Source organism: Ornithorhynchus anatinus, chromosome 19, assembly GCF_004115215.2.
Source record: "Ornithorhynchus anatinus isolate Pmale09 chromosome 19, mOrnAna1.pri.v4, whole genome shotgun sequence".
Classification (NCBI taxonomy): domain Eukaryota; kingdom Metazoa; phylum Chordata; class Mammalia; order Monotremata; family Ornithorhynchidae; genus Ornithorhynchus; species Ornithorhynchus anatinus.
In genome coordinates, this window is record NC_041746.1 from 27,283,708 (window position 1) to 27,303,559 (window position 19,852).

At 46.8% G+C, this 19,852-nt stretch overlaps 1 protein-coding gene across 4 annotated transcripts in view; it reads left to right on the forward strand.

Moving 5' to 3' along the window:
• ORC3 (origin recognition complex subunit 3) overlaps positions 1-19,189 on the forward strand; it is a 61,406-nt gene extending 42,217 nt beyond the window's left edge. For all 4 annotated transcript variants that reach the window (XM_029047214.1, XM_007670745.2, XM_029047215.1 and 1 more), the window contains 7 exons: positions 6,323-6,456; positions 10,061-10,143; positions 10,937-11,037; positions 15,844-15,985; positions 17,304-17,420; positions 18,114-18,187; positions 18,820-19,189. In XM_029047214.1, coding sequence (XP_028903047.1) covers positions 6,323-6,456; positions 10,061-10,143; positions 10,937-11,037; positions 15,844-15,985; positions 17,304-17,420; positions 18,114-18,187; positions 18,820-18,925 — 757 coding nt within the window. In that variant the 3' untranslated portion in view covers positions 18,926-19,189. The remainder of the gene's footprint in view (positions 1-6,322; positions 6,457-10,060; positions 10,144-10,936; positions 11,038-15,843; positions 15,986-17,303; positions 17,421-18,113; positions 18,188-18,819) is intronic.
• The last annotated feature ends 663 nt before the right edge of the window (positions 19,190-19,852 follow it).

A 19,852-nucleotide genomic window follows, 5' to 3' on the forward strand; every position in this document is an offset into this window, starting at 1 on the left:
CAAAATGCTGCTCAAAGGTGTAATTCGCATTTTTGTTCCCAGAGCAAGTTTCCCTAACTTTTACCAAGTACCGAAGAGTAGCATAAGGACTGACTGTAGGGATTGTAGAACCTGGCAGTGAAATAATCTCTTAAAACATCTGACCTTTGATACCATCCTTAGAGCCCAGTCATGGGAGTTACCCCAAGTTTGTGCAGATCTACCTGTACAGATAGATTTCCATTGTAGTACCGTAAACCTTTAAGCTCACTGTGGGCAGGGAACGTTTCTGCCAACTCTGTTTTGTACTCTCCCAAGCGCTTATTACAATGCTCTGCACACAGTAAGCATTCAATTAAAGCAGTGAATCAATCGACCGATCTCTCTTTTACTTAAAAATGTTACAACAGACCTGAATTAGACATAAAGCCCTTTCAAAAGTCAGTGTTCAGTCCTCAGTCTGAACCATATGTCCCCAACAGGCCAAATCCCCATATTGTGTGACCCCTAGGAATGTGGATTATCCAGTTATCGTCCTATCTCCCTACTACCCTTCCTTTCCAAAATCTTAGAACGAGTCGTCTACAATCGATGCCTAGAATTCCTTAACTCCCATTCTCTCCTAGACCCCCTCCAATCTGGCTTCCGTCCCCTCCACTCTACCGAGACTGCTCTCTCTAAGGTCACCCATGACCTCCTTCTTGCCAAATCCAATGGCTCCTACTCCATTCTGATCCTCCTTGACCTCTCTGCTGCCTTTGACACTGTCGACCATCCCCTCCTCCTCCGTACCTTATCTCACCTTGGCTTCACGGACTCTGTCCTCTCCTGGTTCTCCTCTTACCTCTCTGGCCGATCATTCTCGGTCTCCTACGCTGGAGCCTCCTCCCCCTCCCATCCTTTAACTGTTGGAGTTCCTCAAGGGTCAGTTCTTGGCCCTCTTCTGTTCTCCATTTACACTCACTCCCTCGGTGAACTCATTCGCTCTCACGGCTTTGACTACCATCTCTACGCAGATGACACGCAGATCTACATCTCCGCCCCTGTCCTCTCCCCCTCCCTTCAGGCTCGCATCTCCTCCTGCCTCCGGGACGTCTCCACCTGGATGTCTGCCCGCCACCTAAAACTCAACATGAGCAAGACTGAGCTCCTCATCTTCCCTCCCAAGCCCGGTCCGCTCCCAGACTTCTCCATCACCGTGGATGGCACGACCATCCTTCCTGTCCCGCAGGCCCGCAATCTCGGTGTCATCCTTGACTCGTCCCTCTCGTTCACCCCACACATCCTATCCGTTACCAAGACCTGCCGGTTTCACCTCTACAATATCGCCAAGATCCGCCCTTTCCTCTCCACCCAAACGGCTACCTTACTATTACGGGCTCTCGTTATATCCCGGCTAGACTACTGTGTCAGCCTTCTCTCTGACCTCCCTTCCTCCTCTCTCGCCCCGCTCCGGTCTATTCTTCACTCCGCTGCCCGGCTCATCTTCCTGCAGAAACGATCTGGGCATGTCACTCCCCTTCTTAAACAACTCCAGTGGTTGCCTATCGACCTCCGCTCCAAACAAAAACTCCTCACTCTAGGCTTCAAGGCTCTCCATCACCTTGCCCCTTCCTACCTCTCCTCCCTTCTCTCTTTCTACCGCCCACCCCGCACGCTCCGCTCCTCTGCCGCCCACCTCCTCGCCGTCCCTCGGTCTCGCCTATCCCGCCGTCGACCCCTGGGTCACGTCCTCCCGCGGTCCTGGAACGCCCTCCCTCCTCACCTCCGCCAAACTGATTCTCTTTCCCTCTTCAAAACCTTACTTAAAAATCACCTCCTCCAAGAGGCCTTCCCAGACTGAGCTCCTCTTCCCCCTCTACTCCCTCTGCCATCCCCCCTTTACCTCTCCGCAGCTAAAGCCTCATTTTCCCCTTTTCCCTCTGCTCCTCCACCTCTCCCTTCCCATCCCCACAGCACTGTACCCGTCCGCTCAACTGTATATATTTTCGTTACCCTATTTATTTTGTTAATGAATTGTACATCGCCTTGATTCTATTTAGTTGCCATTGTTTTTACGAGATGTTCTTCCCCTTGACGCTGTTTAGTGCCATTGTTCTTGTCTGTCCGTCTCCCCCGATTAGACTGTAAGCCCGTCAAACGGCAGGGACTGTCTCTATCTGTTGCCGACTTGTTCATCCCAAGCGCTTAGTACAGTGCTCTGCACATAGTAAGCGCTCAATAAATACTATTGAATGAATGGATTCTTGCCCCTTTAATGTAAAGAGAGGTGTGGTCCAGAAATTTTTGAAATTATAGAATTGCCTTAAATTGAGAAACGCAACCCAGAAAATAGAGTGTTAGCATGTGGAGAAAATTATGTTGTCTGTACCACTAATCCTTGGCCTAAAATTCTAGTGTATCTCTAAAGTCTGATCTCATTGGTGTGCTTTTGGGAAACTAGTCAGTCAGTTTTCCTAAAGTAGCCTGCCTCCCTCCTTCCCAAATCTGGAAACTGTATTTTTGACTTGAATGATAGCAAATGGAATTTAGGGGTCATTCCTGGAGCTGGATACTAAAGAAAAGATGCTTAATTAGTGGAAGGAATTCTCCAGATAAAGGGTGGGAGTCATGTTTCCTGTTCACTTGATCAAATTCCATCAGCTGTCTTAAATTGAGGAAGCCGATGATCAGAATGAATGTGATTTCCTAGACAGCAGTAGGTCAGGATGGGGAAGAGTTATCAGTAGCCATAACTATGCTCCGCTGGACTCCTTAGGAAATTAGCGTTCAAAAGATTGAATTTAGCATTTGAAAGTGACAGATCAAGGTTCCTCCTTCTGTCTCAGCCCCTAATCAGTTCCTAGTCAGACATTCATAGCTTCATGCATGATGAAGTGGAACACTTTGTTGCTCTGGATGGTAATTACTCCTAAAAATTTGCTAAATGATTCCTTTTGGCATATTTGAAGAAATACAGGAATTTGGCAGCCTGCAAGCCAGTGCATTTAACATGTAGAAGTCTCTAGGGCTTTCTCCAAAGCTTCCACTGGAACATATGATGATGATGATGGTATTCATTAAGCACTTACTATGTGCCAAGTACTGGTATAAGCACAGGGGTAGATACAAGGTAATCAGGTTGTCCCACATGGGGCTCACAGTCTCAATCCCCATTTTATAGATGAGGTCACTAAGGCACAGAGAAATTAAGTGACTTGCCCGAAGTCACACAGCTGACAAGTGGTGGAGCTGGGATTAGAACCCACGACTTCTGACTCCCAAGCCTGTGCTCTTTCTACTAAGCCATGCTGCTTCTCATATAAGGAGAGTAGTCATCATTTTCAAATAAAGTTGGTTAAAGGTAAACTGGGCAGTTGACATGGATTCATTTGTCCATTCAATTGTATTTATTGAGAGCTTACTGTGTGCAGAGCACTGCACTAAGCGTGAGGAAAGTGCAATTCGCCAACAAATAGAGACAATCCCTACCCAACTGTGACACCCCCCACCCCCCACCCCCGAATTAAGGGTTTTCTTGGCTGATCTTTCCCACTCTTGTTATCCCAACAGCTAGAAAGTATTTTTTAAGCATTTGGTTGAGGAGCTTTGGGGCACTAAATTGGCATTTTTGCCTGCTTTTTGAAGACTCTTAAGTAGCCCACAAGTTGCATCATTTAACTAAACTATGGTTGTCTATGGTGTTGCTGAAGCTTTGCCTTATAACTTTGTCTGGTTCTTGCCTCATGGAATTTCAAAAGCATGGGTTATGGGGAAGATGATACTGACTTTATGCCTGCTTGATTTCTCTGGTTTCAATAAAATATGGAGCTTACCAAATCAAATGGAGGCATAACTGACAACCATAGAGTAATCAAAAGTTGATACTTTAGAGCAATGACAGGTCAGTCAAATGATTAGCGATGCTAATTAGTGCTGCTTCTGGTTGTATAGTCTTTACTTGCAGCCAAGTGAGATTTTGAAGGAAGGCAGTTGCTTTTTTTCCGTATCCTGAAAACATCAAGGAAATTAATTATGTCTTTACCACTTAGAGGTTTATATAATAAAAATGGGTGTAGAACAGGTGTGCATTGGTGGGAAGATCATCTCTCAGGCTATTTGGCCCTTTCAGAGCTATGTTTTGAAAACTGGAATTCCTAAGTTCTCTCACAAAATGCCTTTTTTTCCCAAGATCCACTCTCTTAGGCCTGAACTGCCTTCCTGGAAAAAATAACCCTGAGATTGCTTGAGTAGCTCTTCTTAGATGGGGTGGGAAATGACTGTTGGTCCCTCGGGTGGATTAGGGGGAGGTGCAACACCTGGGTCAGCACAAGTGGTATTGCGTTTGGCACGTGCATCCTGTCATTGTGCCCATCTTCCAGTCCATCAAAATAGGTGCCCCGTCTATCACTGGCCAAGTAGGCTCTCCAGCTGAAGCTGAGCCTTGTCTGACTTAGATCGCTTTTGAGTGGCATTATGCTCCATTGGGTTCAGATCACATACTGGGACTGGATACTAAGAAATTTTGTATTCGAATTTTGTAGAATTGTGTATTCGAAAACCGGTCGTCCCTTTGCCCCATCTCCTTCAGCTGCCCCTCTGGCACGTGATAGCTTGCAAGTTGCTCATCTGGGGGAAGATGAAGATTTTTTGACTGTTGTCATCAAGTAACAGTGTCCATGCTATTCACAATAACTCAAATAAAGACAGTCTTTATCCTTGCAGGGCTTACGTTGTCAGCCGTGTTGTAGACACACACGGGAACTTAGCTGAGGAGTTTAAAAAGTAGTCTTGGTGGGTAAGGCATCTGGCAGCAGTCCAGTTGAATCTGTTGAAATGCTGATATGGTCCTTTCTCCTTTTCCTTTTCTTCCTTATGCCTTGTTATTCATTGCCCTGTGCCCCACAACAGTCTCTCAGGAGGGAGAATAGGCAGGTGTTGTTATTGCTGAACAGCAGGCAGCTCAGTGTCCTCTCCACCATATCCCAGTGCTTCCTTCCTTGCTTCCCCACGGAGCATTTCCCAGCAAGCAGAAACAGCCAGGGTTACTGCTCCTGAGTTCAAAGGTTCTGCTCAGCTTCCTGATTGACTCATTCCTGGAGGATTCTAGGCAGTGCAGGTGCTGCAAAAATAAATTGTTTTCTTTTCCTTCAATTCCTTGATCTCTGTTCTGCCTGCAACGGTGACCTGATCATTGTCACACACCACCAGGCTATGTCGAAAAAGGGACACGATTCATTGACCTTAGCAGCATCGCTTTGGTTCCCTATTCACTGTATTTTTTTTCCTTTGTCTCTCTGCAAAACTTTGGTTCCCAGATTAATGAAGTACTCTGTGTGTCACTATTACCCTGTCGTAGAACAGAAAAGTCCCCAATTCTTTTTACTTACCCAAATATTTTTCTAGTTGTTTAATTAAAAAATGGGTAATTCACCTCCTATTCCTGTCAGTGACTTTGTATTGTTCTTAAAATTAGTTAAAATTTTCGAGATATCCTGAATCTCTACTAGTCATGGATGAATTGATTGAGCATTCCTGCATCTCCTTTTTTCCCAGTTCAGCAATGAAAGGAGTTTATAAACAATGTAGCAGTGAATATTTTTGATCCTTCTATTTCATAGTTGAAGGGTATTAATTGATGGAGCCATGTTTGGAAAGAGAAGGTTTCAGTAACCAAATTTCTTAAACTAAGGACACTGAGTCAAGCTTTCCAAGTTCATTTCTGGCAATGATTTGCTGGATGATCTTAGGCAGCTTACTAAGTTGACAAAATAAGAATATTGTCAGCGAACCTCATATAGTCCTGAAGATTTGAGGCCTAAAATAGGAAGTGGTGGAGAGATGTAGTGCTTATTATTTGGAGTCTCATTTCAAGAGGTTATTCCGGTTCCAAAAACTTAGCTTCCCCATCTTAACTCAACTGTAGGATCCCAGGTCTGTGTTTCAAGCCTCACTCCCATCTGTAAATTGCAAGCATGGACCAAGAAACTTTTTTTTAGCTCAGGGTGACATTGCAGGCTGGATAATGAAAGGAATTTGTACTGAGGGATCCCATCACAGGGAGAAGGGTTACAACTTATTGGGTTCTTTTGTGCTCTTCCAGCTTTGTAAATTCCATTCTGACCATTAATCAAACATTGAGCATTATCTTGAGAACTTCTCTGAATGCTTTTGAAAATCAAACCAATTAAGGAAAGCTACTTTGCAGGGAAATTGGTAGCTGATGATGAAAGAATCCGTGTTGTGTTCTTCTGAGGAGAAAATTTATAATTAGAAATTATGCCCTTGGGGTTTTTGGGAAACCCTGCATTTTTGTTTAATTTTCTAGTGCATTATATCTTCAGCCAATGACTGTTTTTTCTAGGATGTTGGCAAAGGATGAGTTGGTGGCCACACTTCAAAAATGTGTAGAGGTCTTTAAATCCTCTTATGGAAAAAAGCTTGGCAGCACAACTAAGGAACTGGAGGAGTTCCTGGTCCAGTTTCAGGGCCTTGAAGGTGAGTATGAGTTGGCAGTTTGACTCTGAAATGATATTAAGAGTCCACGTTGTGATGGGGAATGGGATGCGGGGAGGTTCACTGGGGTACAGTGTTATGTGGCACCAGGCCTCCAATCTCACCTCTCTCCGGCTACCAGCAGGCCAAAAGCATCTTCTCAGGATCTGGCTTGAACACCAGTTAGCAACCAGTGGGTGGAAAAATAGAAATTCAAGTTCCAGCTGGATGGCTTCTGCAGTGTACAATGGAAGAGTGATTTAAAATGAAGAGGCTGAAGATAGTAACAGGAGTTCATGATTAATCACCTCTTTGGGAATTTTTTTTCCTTAAGTATTTCATCAAATTCCGTATGAATTTCAGAAAACACTTCATAAATCAGTTAAAAGCCTGAAAAATTAATAGTTGTGAGCTGCCTCCAGGCATTTTAAATTCATTGCTATGCTGATTACCAAAATATGCATGAGGGCTGCTTCAGTCAGATTCAGAAAGATTGACTCTTTCAGGCAAAGGCAGTCTGAGTAGGTCCAAGGAGTTTGTGAAGTTCTGTAGTGGTAGGAAGCCCACAACTTTCCCTGCGACCTTTCCTCTTTCCAGAATTGCCAGAGTGGACCTGGTTGTTCAGCAAAATAAGGAAAAGGCCTGTCCCAACAAAAACAATTACATGGTATGGTGATTGGTGTCTTTCATGTTTACCGTTGAGGACAAGCCCTTTGAGGGCAGGGGCCACACATTCACTGGATGCGCATTCATTTTTATGGAAGATGGAGGAGAACCAATTTACCCAACAGCAGCAGAATGAATCAGGGGATATATCATAGTGGTTAAAACTGGTTTATTTTGTATTTTATTTTAAGAGTAGATAGAGTTCTTTGGCCCAGAGGAGTGTTAGAACAGGTAATCAAAATATCTCTGGCTCTTGAGAGAACAGAGGGATTTCCCCCCTCACCTGGGCATCATTAACTGGAAGGTCTGGCTGGGGGGAGGGATTAGGCCCCCTACAGCTTTCAACCTAGAGCCCCTGCAGGCAACTGATGTCTCCTGCGGTTCTCATCCGAGAACTTTAACTGTCTCTGTCCTTATGGTGCTCCCACAGTCCATGTGGCTCTCTTGGTCTCCCCAAACTGAACTTGTTCTGCCACTTGGCCCTGGTGTCACAAATAAGCGTACACCAATCCTGCCACTGACTGGGGGAGTTGGGGGAGGTGTGGCTGTTGAAGATAATAGCAACAACTACCCTGGAGACAGTGTGACCCTCACAGGCAAGAGAAAAAAGAAGAAAAACAGAAGTAGTTTTTCTCCTGCAAAGCTGAAGCCTTCAGCCACAAGCCTCCCTAGCAGAGCCTCCAGAAAGGGATATGGTGTTGCATATGTTTTAGGATACAGTGTTGCATTTGTTTTACGTGAGAAGCCGGAAATGGGCTTGCCTGGACAAGTCTCCTAGAAAATCAACTTGTCTCCCCTGCCATAGAACCTAAAGGAACTAACTGTTCGTTAGCATTGTGAGCTAATTGCATTGAATTAACACACAGGAGATGTCAGCACAATCAGAATATTTGGGGAAGGTGTTAATTCAATCTGGGACTTGGAGGAGCCAGATAGGTAGGAGCTGGGATTGGTTTAGAGATGGTTTAATTTTGTTTCCATGATTTGGCTATCCAACCCTTTCCAGGGAGGACTTCCTATTTCCCCGAGGGGCAGAGTTTGCTGAATTGTAAGAACAGAAGGACTAAGGAGTATAGTATAGAGAGAGAGAGAGAGACAGAGACCTTTTGCTGAAGGAATGGAGCAGGGGAGACTGAACTGGAGTGAGAGTGAAGGAGACAGAGATTCCAAATCTGAGGCAATTCCAGTGGAGAGTGAGGGGAACCACCACCTCCTGCCCTCATCTCCCTTTCTGCAGAGAGAGCAAGGACCAGGCCCATCTCCCAGATGTGACTTTTGTCATCTTGACGTAGTCTGTGGCCTATCCCTGAAGGCCAAAAAAAACAAAACCTCCACGCAAATCTCTCCCACAGCTTGGTGCAACACTGAAATCAAGCATGAACTACTTGCTCTGATGGGAGTACGCCTGCTTTTCAGCCTTTGTCAACTTTATTTTATTCCCCCATCATGATATATCGCCTGGCGACTGCGCCCCTCCCAGTTCCACCCTCAGAGGGCAGCAAATCTAGAGTCCCCTGGAACGAAAACACTATTTTGAAGAGCAGGGATACTGGCCTTCATGGTCTTCTCTGCTCCTCAATTCATCAATCAATCATATTTATTGAGCAGAGCCTTGGGAGGGTACAATATAATAGAAATTAGCAGACACGTTCCCTGTCCATAATGAGCTTACAAGTCTCAAACACCCTTTAAGGATTCAGGCTCCAATCTCAATTCAAAATTACAGTCCAAAGTTAAAACAGGATATATTTCAGCCAACCCTAACCACCCCCCATCCTCAGTGGGCAAGGTTTTTTTGAGTTGGAAAGGAGTGGAGGAAATGAGCCTTTGGTTTTATTGAAGAGGAAGAGTAATTGGAATATTTTTTTAAGCCCTGTATAACCCCAGTCACAGGAAATAGTCAATAAAACTCCAAGGCTAACAAGAAATTGATTCTTTAAAATCATTCCGGACACCCCAGCCTCTTCCTCATTTCATTAATGAATCCCACCAGACAGATCACTGGGGTCCTTGTACCCTAAAGATAAGAGGTGGAAACCCAATAATAATGTTGGTATTTGTTAAGCGCTTACTATGTGCAGAGCACTGTTCTAAGAGCTGGGGTAGATACAGGGTAATCTGGTTGTCCCATGTGAGGCTCACAGTCTTAATCCCCATTTTACAGATGGGGTAACTGAGGCACAGAGAAGTTAAGTGACTTGCCCACAGTCACACAGCTGACAAGTGGCAGAGCCAGCATTCGAACCCATGACATCGGACTCCCAAGCCTGTGCTCTTTCCACTGAGCCACCCAATCCCTTCCTACCGTTCATCCTCTTTTGTGGATAACCGAGTTATCCTGCTCACCCTCTGGAATGATCTCTGACAGGCGTCCTGCTAATTGTCAATATTCTTTTGTCTGTTTGGAACCTGTCTCGTGCTTAGTAGACAGCACATCGCAGCCAGTAGACCCTCAAAAAATTCCATTACTGCTGCTGCTTGCCTATCCAGACTCATTGAGGCGGTAGCAAATCCAGAGCAAGTTTATTCATCCTTTACAGTGTGTGAATGCTAAAAAAAAACTAAGAGATGTATCGTGGTTGTTCAGTTTCCTTAATAAACAGAGGTAACAGAATTTAAGAAATTAAATTTGAGAAGTTCCCCTGACCCCCCACTCCATTCCAAAAGGCTAAAATCAACATTTGAGTTTTTCAAGGGTTCTTTAAATTTCAGAACCTGACATTTTTGGAGAAGTCTTTCCAACATAAATTATGCAAGAATTGTTTATTGACCTTCAGATTGCCGGTGCAAATCAGCTATTTGATGGAACCTTGGCTCCTGGCCACATACAAGAGTAGCATCTGACCTTTGGTTTGCCTTGGTTTTAGCAGGAAACTGTTTGCTTTTCTTGACTCTGGATTTCCCTTAAGTGTCAGCCATTCGGGTTTGTTTGTTTTTCTAGAAGCCGAAGCCAATGAGGAAGAGGTCGGCCCTGCATCACAACAGAAAGGACTCCAGAAAACAGACCTGTATCATCTTCAGAAGGTCAGGCCAGAGGTCCTCTCCCCACACTGCTCTGGTTGCCTTACCCTCTCTGATTGGTACCCGCACAGGGTTCGTTCTGCCTGGCCAGGTTGGGTGTTTGTCTCGAAGTCATGGCCCGGAACAGTGCACACTCTGAAGCTCACCTAAAAAGCCAACATCCTGCTTGTCCTGCTGCCACGCCTTCCATCCTGCAAGTAGGCAGGCTCTGGAATCTCCTAGCCAGCCCAGGCGGAAAATGCAGGCTTGAAGAGGGCTTAGGTTGTTTGTCGGGTGTTGCTGTACGGTCCCAGCCTAGGAGAGAGAGGAAGTGGGAGAGGAGCAGGGAAGGGAAGGAGACGGGGAGGTGCCTAGATGTGACAGCAGTATCCAGCTGGTACTCAGAAAGGGCAGGCAGAGCATTTTGTTTTTTGAACAGCCTCCAAACAAACTTCAGCTGACTGACCTGGAGATTGATGGCCTTGAGCCCATACAATGTATTAACTCTCATCCTGAGGGGCATCTGCTGCACCCCCGAGCAGTGTTCCAGAACATGTACAGTAGAATCTCATTTGGGGGACCAGCAAGCCATTTTGGTAAAATTGTACCAGTGGGGTAATGTTGGAGTACTGGGTGCCTTTCTGAACCTCAGGGCTGGCAAGCTGTCCTCCAGCATGGGGAACCGAAAATGCACCGTTTGAGAGGAGAGGGGTCAACACAAGGGGGTGCCTCCCATCAACCTCCTCTCCTCTCCCTGCCTCAAAAAAAGGCTTTTCCCACCCTCTAGAAAATGTTTTTTTTTTCCTTTCTCCTCTAGTCATTGTTGGAAATGAAGGAGCTGAGACGTTCAAATAGGAAGCAAACCAAATTTGAAGTTCTCCGGGAAAAAGTTGTGAGTTTCCTAGACACTCTGGTGAGGTAAGCCTGATGGATTTAGGAATGAAATCATGGATATTTTGCCAGATGACAGTTACTTTGGGCCTTAGCACAGCTGATCCAGGGAATTTGCCTTAAGTGTGGCAGTGTAATTGTGTGTCCCTCCAGGGACACTTTGTGCAGTTTATCGCATAGCTGCTGTGCACTGTCCATCTTCTGCTACATAACTCACCGAGTGACTGATCTCAGTCCCATCTCAGCTCTGTCACTATAGAAGCTGGTTTTATCTCAGTTTATTACTTGGCTCCAACCAGCTCCTTGCTTGGCTCGACAGTCGAGCCCTTATTGAAGGGTGGCCATGCTGTCCAGGATCAACTCAGAAATCACTGACTTCTCAGGCTTTCCATCCATTTTCTGCTCAGATTTCAGGGAGATGAAACTCTTTATAATAATAATAGTAATAATAATCATGGTTTTGTTAAGTGCTTACTATGTGTCAAGAATTGTTTAGGGAAAGGTAGCTCAAGGTGGAGTCTGTATGTTCTCATTAAGATGGCCACTGGTCAGCCATCTTGTGATACATGACTTGTTTTTACCGTGACAGTGACTCCAAAGGGCACAAGGAGGACAGGGCAATGGTTGCCTGTCGTTAGAGAAGGATCATTCATCATTCCTAACAACCCATTATGGACTTTTGGTCTCAAACCCTATTTGAGACCCCTAACATCCTTAACTTTTCTCTCTCATCCATAGTTTACCCTAACCTTCTGCACTTTCAGCTTTCCCAACTTCCTGGGTAACAGAAGCCACCGGGTTAATAAGTAGGAAAGTGCTTCTTTGGGAACCTACCTCTTTCGGGCATCAGAGGTAACCCCTTGTCCTGTTGTTTTGGGACTGGGGGAACAACAAGTTTGTGTTCACCCTGTCTGCTTCTCATCCTTCCTATAATAATAATAATAATTGTGGTATTTAAGTGCTTACTATGTGTCAAGCACTGTTCTAAGCACAGGGGTAGGTAGAAAGTAATCATGTTGGACATAGTCCCTGCGCTACATGGGGCTCGCAGTCTAAGTACAGGGAGACAAATATTTAATCCCCATTTTACGGATGAGGAAACTGAGGCACAGAGAAATTATATGTCATACGGTATGTAAGTGACAGAGCTGGGATTAGACCCATGCTCTTTCCACTAGGGCACACTGTTCCTCTATGATCTAATCCCTCTGGGAACTGCATTTCTTAGAAATCTATAGGTGCATATCCATCATTGCCGACCCCCCCCTCCCCAGGGCTGTTTTAGCCATCAGTCAACCAGCTTGAATGGTAATCATTAACAGAGCCAGAGGCCAAACTCCTCTCTGGCCTTAGTGGAAATGTAGAAATAGGGCAGAGTGGCAGAAGTTTGCTATGGTCTGGGCGTCGTCGGTTTTCTGACTGAAAATGGACCTCAATTTCCAGAGATCAGTTCAGCAATTAGACAAACCAGAATTTGGGAACCAGGCCCCAAACCCAGTGGGCCTGTTGAGGGTTATATCCAGAACCCCCACAAAGCTGCTTGAGCAGGCTGCTCTAAGGTGGCAGATCAACTGCACCTCAGCAAGGTGGAACAACTGAGAGGGCAAGTCAGGTCCACCTAGACCCCTCCCATATCTGTCTGCATGAAAAGTGATTTAGAAACTTAGCCCTCCTTATCATCAGCTCTTTCATTCTCATCAGTGTGTTTCAAAAAAAAAAACAGAAAAAGAACAATGGCTAGATAAAAATCCCTTAAGGGCTTGAGTGGCAGCCATGGAAGTCTACCTTGACCTTTTCGGGTAGAGGAAAAGAGCGCCAGCAGAATGCAAACAGGGCTAGACGCTGGGAAACAGTAAAGGCTTTGTTATTCTTATCACTGCTCACCTTGCTTAATGGTGATTGAGAGCCGATGGTTTGTGAGGTGCTGAAGAGGGCTGAGGTCTTGGAAAACTACAAGCCTAGTTGGAGTGAAGGGTAAAGACACAAAGAGTTATTTCTGATAAATGGTTCATCCTCTGGGAAAGTGAAAAGCTTAACCTCTCTCTGTCTCAGGTTCTCTATCTGGATTCAGTGCCTGTTTTTAGTTGATGTCTTAATCAGTTGTATTTATTGAGCACATACTGTGTGCAGAGCACTGTACTAAGCACTTGGGAGATAACAGTCGTAGAGCTTACAGTCTAGAGGGGGAGACATATTTAAATAAATAAATTATGGCTATGTATTTAAGTACTGTGGGGCTGAATGTGGGGTACATACCCAAGTGCAAGACCGTGAGCCCCATGTAGGACAGTGACTCCGTCCCCTCTGGTTATCCTCTATGTGTCCCAGCACTTAGTCCAGTGCTTTGTACACAGTAAGTGCTCAATAAATATGATAAAATGAATGAATGAATGAAATACCACAAAAACAAAATACCACCTCAAGGGCTCTGCTGGGGTCTACTGTTGGTTATCCTAGAATCACTAACCGAGAGGAATCCAACTTGAACTAGTAAGGGTGAAGATATAAAGCCTAGTGAGAACCGTATCACTCGAGGGATAGACTGCTGCACTATGGAGGGGAAAGAGAACTCAGTAAGTAGGGATGGTGGATTCTCTCGGTAGAACTGACACCCTCTTCCCCTTCGGTCCATCTCAGGACCCTGCTTCCATCTCCTCTTTTCAAGCTCTGATTGTTTAGCCTCAGGAAAATGAACTTTGCAAACAAATTTTCCATCCTGGCTGCAAAGCAAACTCGAGATTCCTTTCCATTCTCAGACAGCTCACGAATCTAAAGTTGTGTAAGGCCTCCCCGCCCGCCAGCCAGCATATTGCCCTGTAGCGTTCCTTGGCTGGACACCCGGCTTCACAGCAGCTTCAACATTCTGAGCAATCAGGAGCAAAGCTATTAAAATACCTCCGCCTGGGCTTGGGCAGCTGGAATTCTTTCAGGATGCTGGAAACTCTGGGAAATAAACTGGGGGTGTGCCGCGGTCATACAGCTAGTGGAAAGTGAAGCAGGATTTGTTCCTGTCTGGGCTGGCCCTCAGGGTGGGAGTCTGAGGGAAACCTAATCTGTGCCTTCAGGCCAGGACAGGTGGGGAGGGTGGAAAAAACCCTCCACTTTCTGAGTCCAGCTGACCTTCCTGACTCCAGCCACCACATCAGAGTTTCTAGAGACCTTCCCCAGTGGGGCCAAGCTGGCTCCCCAGTGCCACTGCTTTCTAGTGTGGGGAGGCCCTGGCTTGATACAAGGGCAAGGAGAGTAATTCAGCCTTGTTTTTCTTCAGAGGAAAATTGACCTTTCAAGCTGGGTATTTGAAAGTTGCACTACGGTTCCTTTAATTGCCCAGAGGGTTTTATGGCTATGGTACATCACTCCTTTTCCTTACCTCTCTCACCTCCGTAATACTGCCATGTCTTGGAGATCGAAGCTGGAGAGAAGAAGCCTTAGTTGAGCTTGGCCACTCTTGCCCATTCAGGATATCTTCTTTAGTAGCAGGCTGATGTAGTAGATAGAGCAGAGGCTCAGGAGTCAGAGGCTCTGGAAAAAGTCAAGTCCTGGAATGGCCATTTGGGGGTGAAAATGGTTCCACCACGGTGACCCTTTTGGCTAGCAGGAGACAGTGCCTTTACCCCTGGGAACAGTGCCTGTGGGGATGACCGGGGCTCTTTTCCCAGTGTTCTGCTTAGAACTGCACTTTACTTTCAGTCCCAAGGAGCACTGTTAAATCCTGGATTCTGGAAAATATGGGAAAGGCTTGAAAGGGAAAGGGAGGAGCCTGAGTATCCTTGGAAGCCTTGGGAGGGCTGGGGTTCAGTCACCCCGCCCGAGGCCATAAGTAACAGGTGGTTATCACCAGGAGGTCACAGAGACTGCTGGGACTAATTGCAGATTGTGGCACTTCTTGCAGAGAGTTGCACTGTGGGGGCCTATAAAGCGTGAAGTAATAATTGAGAAGCAGCGTGACCTAATGGAAGGAGCATGGGTCTGAGAGACATTAGGATCTGGGTTGTAATCCCAGCTCCTCCATTTGTCTGCTGTTTGTGACCTTAGGCAAGTCGCTTCACTCGTCTGGGCCTCAGTTTCCTCCTCTGTAAAATGGTAATTGACTGTGAACCCCATGTAGGATATGGACTGTGCCCAATCTGATTAGCTTGTATCTACCCCAGCACTTAGTACATTGCCTGGCACACAGTAAGAGATTAACAAATACCATAATCATTATTGTATCTACCCCAACGTGTGTACAGTGCCTAGCACATAGTAAGTGTATACTAAATACCATTAAAAAATTGCAAAGAGGCCTAGAAATCAAATGGGTCTCATATAGTTCAGGTGGGCCCCTTTATGCCCCAGGTCTGCCTCAGCCACGCCAGTTGGTAAATACACTTCATTCTCTGGGGTTCACAGTCAATCCCCATTTTACAAATGAGGGAACTGAGGCCCAGAGAAATGAAGTGACTTGCCCAAGGTCACACAGCAGACAGATGGCAGAGTCGGGATTAGAGCCCAGGTTCTTCTGAGTCCCAAGCCCATGCTGGTTTATTCATGAATACGTCAGTGATTTTCGTACTTGAAAACAAACTGTGGGCTCTCTCATTTGCTCCCGACACCATCACAGACCCTGGTCCCTGAAAACAACGCTGGGGGTATTCCTGGGAGGGTGACTTTAAAAGTGGGAGAGAGTTTTCTCCAAGGCAGGTCCTGGGAGCATAGGAAATGAGCAACCCAGCTTGAGCCTGCACCTCAAGCACTCCAGGCTTTGACCACCCAAGCCCTGGCTCAATAATGCCAAAGTCGGCCTCTGCCCCAGAGTGTCTGACCCTTGCCGCTGGACCTTGGCCATTTCAGAAAGTATCTGCCGCCGCCCGAGACGCAGCCCCTTCACGAGGTGATGTACTTCAGCGCCGCCCACACCCTGCGCGAGCACTTGAACGCTGCCCCCCGGATTGCACTTCACACGGCTCTCAATGACCCCCACTACTATCTGAAGGTAAGAAACTGAAGCAGGGCTGGAAACTGATTGGAAGGCTCCAGCCCATCCTGTCCATGGAGGGAAGACGTTTGGAAGCTATTCCCCCTAACCCAACAGGATCAGTCACATCGGTGGGTCGCGGCTAGCTGGTGGGTTTGGGAAAGTCGGGTGGCCACGTTATCTGGGAATTGGGGGTAATTTGTACTAATCCAGGATTTAACCCGAGCGGAGGATTGCCAGACAAACCCTGGAGTCCAGCATTCTTTCTCCCAGGGACATGCAGAGGGAGGGAGGAGAATTTTTCACGGGCGAGTTCCCTCCCACAAACAATTAACAAACCAACAATGCCAGGATTAACTTGAGACCTTACCTACTGTTCCAGTCAGAGAATTTAACCCAAACGTCCAACGGGAATTTCACCTTCCCCACATTTTGTCCTGGGAAACGGGAGTCCCGAGGAGGCTGGCAGATAAGCCCCGGGGCAGTTTGTTGAGGACAGCTGCTAAGGACAAGCTGAATCCTCACAGTGCCCGGATGCATTCATGCATACACACACACACTCATCCCAACATAGGACCGGAAGACAGAACTCCAGTGAGCGCACCCAAAGACAGAGACTCGGCGGCCTCTTGCAGCCAGTGCCATTGCTACCCGCAACATGCAGGGAAGGGAATGTTTCAAACCCTTCACCTTCCCCTCCAGCCCCATCACACATACCCACCCCCACACCTCTCCTGTCATGTACTGAGCTATTTCCCTTGATTCAGAGGCCCTCACTGGTGCCCGGGACCACCTACACTCCAATTTAAGTGTAAATCATTCTTTATCCTAAAGACTGGGCTGTGGAGCCCCTACGACTTCCCCTCGCAGGGGCAGCACTCTAAGTGCTGCTCTAATCCCCAAGACCTGCAATCTGGAGTCTGGGCTAACACGATTTCTGTAAATAGCCTGTCATTCTTCTTAGGCCACACGGTTTTCCTGGCAAGCTTTCCTTCTGGCCGACTCTCCCTCCCCGGGAACAGTTAAACAGAAGGGCTCCTAATTCCATGTCACTTGTCAGTACCCAAAGGCATTTACACTTGGGGAAGTCTAAGTCCTTGAAGAAGGGGCTTGCTCCCGATTCACTTTTGATCCAGCGAATGTGCCACTAGTGATCAGAAAGAACTAGTGAGACGGGAATGTCACCAGTCTCTGCTTCTAGCCCTGGGTTAGGGTATTTGGAGTCGGGCACCTAAGGCAGACAGACCTTACTTGCCTTTAAAGAGATGGTCCCAGTTGGAATGACATACCGCCCCAGTGCCTTCAAACCGTAATGTTCTCTTGCTTCTCTCCCCAGAATCCGGCTCTGGACAGGGCTGGAGGCTCCATTCCCAATGTGGCACCCGACATCTGCATAGCGTACAAACTCCACCTGGAGTGCAGCAGGCTCATCAACCTTGTGGACTGGTCAGAGGTGAGGCCCGACAGCATACTGAGCTGGGCACTGCGCTGGCCACGTTCCTTCTGAGGTACCCTGCTCTTGAGGCCTCATTTCTTTGGGGCCATTGCCCTTCATTTGGGGGCAATGAGGGGCAGGCAGTCGTAGCCTCAAGATGACCAGCTTTAGTGAATAGCCAAGCAGGGATGTGGAGATGGGCAGCAGGGTGGAAAAAGTGGTCTGGGGAGGATGGTCGAGGGGAAAGGAGGCCTGGAGAGGAAAGACCCTGGCAGCCCGTCGTAGCCTCAAGATGACCAGCTTTAGTGAATAGCCAAGCTGGGATGTGGAGATGGGTAGCAGGGTGGAAAAAGTGGTCTGGGGAGGATGGTCTAGGGGAAAGGAGGCCTGGAGAGGAAAGACCCTGGCAGCCCTTGACAGGGAGGGCCAAACTGTTTAAAGTTGAGAGCTGGGACTGTCTTAACTTGGTCTTTCCCCAAGTCCTTTGCATGGGGCTCTTGTAAATTGGGAGTTGCCATAATAAGAAGTGTTCCTTGGGTCTCCTTTTCTCTGCTCCCTAACCCCTTTGAGAACCTTTTCCTCCTTTGCCTGGGCAGAGTTCTTTGAGCCGGGTGGCTCCAGAAAGAGACCCACTCTTGCGTGAACAGTGAAAGGAGTTTGGGGGACAGTATTAGAAAATTTCTGATTTATGTGATTTGGTCCTTTTCAAAGGCTTTTGCAACAGTAGTGACAGCTGCTGATGATCCAAACACTCCAGCCTCTGAAGAAATGAATGAAATTATCCAGTATCCTTTTAAATGCAATTTTGCAACGCTCAAGTACATCAAAAGTCTTCCTCCCCCAAGCTCATGTGCAGTAAGGATTTATGGGCAAAGCTCCATCTCAGTCTCCGGGGCCAGCTAATCCTAAACCGAACACCCGGGGAGGGGCTGAACTTTGGGCAGTGGCTAATTCTGAGCTCAGATTCTAACTAGCAGAGGGGAAACAAGGATTAGTGGGATACCAACCATTCTGAATACAAAATTGCGGCGGTCCCATTCCAGTGATGTTTCTCAGACTCTTTCTTGTCCAGCTACAGTCAGAGAATCAGGCTCACCTCACTCTTGCTTCCCTTCCCCCCCCCCCCCCCCCCCCCCCGGGAGAATACCAATAGGATAATGCAAACAGGCAGGTGGGGAAATTTAAGGAAGCCCCCATTCAGGGGTTTTGATTTCTCCCCCCCCCCCCCCCCAATTCTGCCAGACCACAGGCAAACTATTTTAAAACAAGTTTTTTGCATTATTCTGCCTTACCCCAGCTGAAGCAGCTCTAGTGTAGGACTACATAGGGTCCAGCAGCTTTTATTCAGTCAGCCGCTTTTCAGACTGTTTTAATCCCAACTCTTCTTTTGGTGAATTTCCTTAGCCCCCATCCTCAGCGCCCGTTTCATCAGAGCTGTTTCTGAACTAGAACTCTTGGGGTTTATAAAACCCACCAAGCAGAAAACGGATCACGTGGCAAGGCTGACCTGGGGAGGCTGTTAAAGGAGGCATGCGGGGATGGCAGAAGCAGGAACTGCCACCTCCAGCATTTGAAGGGCTTAAACCAAAATGGGGTCCTGGGAGAGCCACCCTGCTGTCTAAGTCAGCAGCTACCCTCAATGCCTCCATTTCAGGGTTTTCCAGCTAGCAAGGGAGGGGGCAGGGGTTAATATGGCTAATCTGAATGGGGGTTTCTGCTGGTACCACTTATTTCCAGGCTCTGTGTCACTGGAACAATGAGCAAATAAAAATATTCTCTCACCTCCACAGGCTGATCTCATCATTTGCTGCACCTGGACCCAGCCTATTCACGCACTGTGGCCAGATACCACATGCAACTGTTGCCTGGGTCCTGGTAGGGACCTAGCTGGGGGAAAAGTGAGAAGGTTGCTTATCTGTTTTCTCATGAGCTGATCTGCTCAAAATGGTGGTGGCTCTGAGTGCTAGAGAAGTTTCCCCAGTGGTTGAAACTATCCCACTTAGCTGACCTGCTTGTAGATCAATTAAGGGATGACATTTAGGCCATGGGCCAGTTCATTTTTCTTTTGGAAATAAGGTTGAGACAGGCTCTCTGGGAGCTGGGTGTTCTTCAATACCCACCAGACTGGCCCTGTTCAATGCCCAATTTTTTTCTGGATCCCTTCATTCTCCTACATCTCATTTAGTAAATCCCCAGTCAAAGGGCAGAGACTATCTGTTGCCGATTTGTACATTCCAAGCGCTTAGTACAGTGCTCTGCACATAGCGCTCAATAAATACTATTGAATGAATGGACTTGTACAGTGGTCAGAAAGAGCAACAAATTCTTAAACTTAAGTGTCATTTTATCCAGAATGCCATCATGTAACAGCAGCATTCATTAATCATTAAGATATTTGGACTTTTAGTAGGATCTAGAAAAAACATCCCCAAAATCTCTCTGGGATCCAC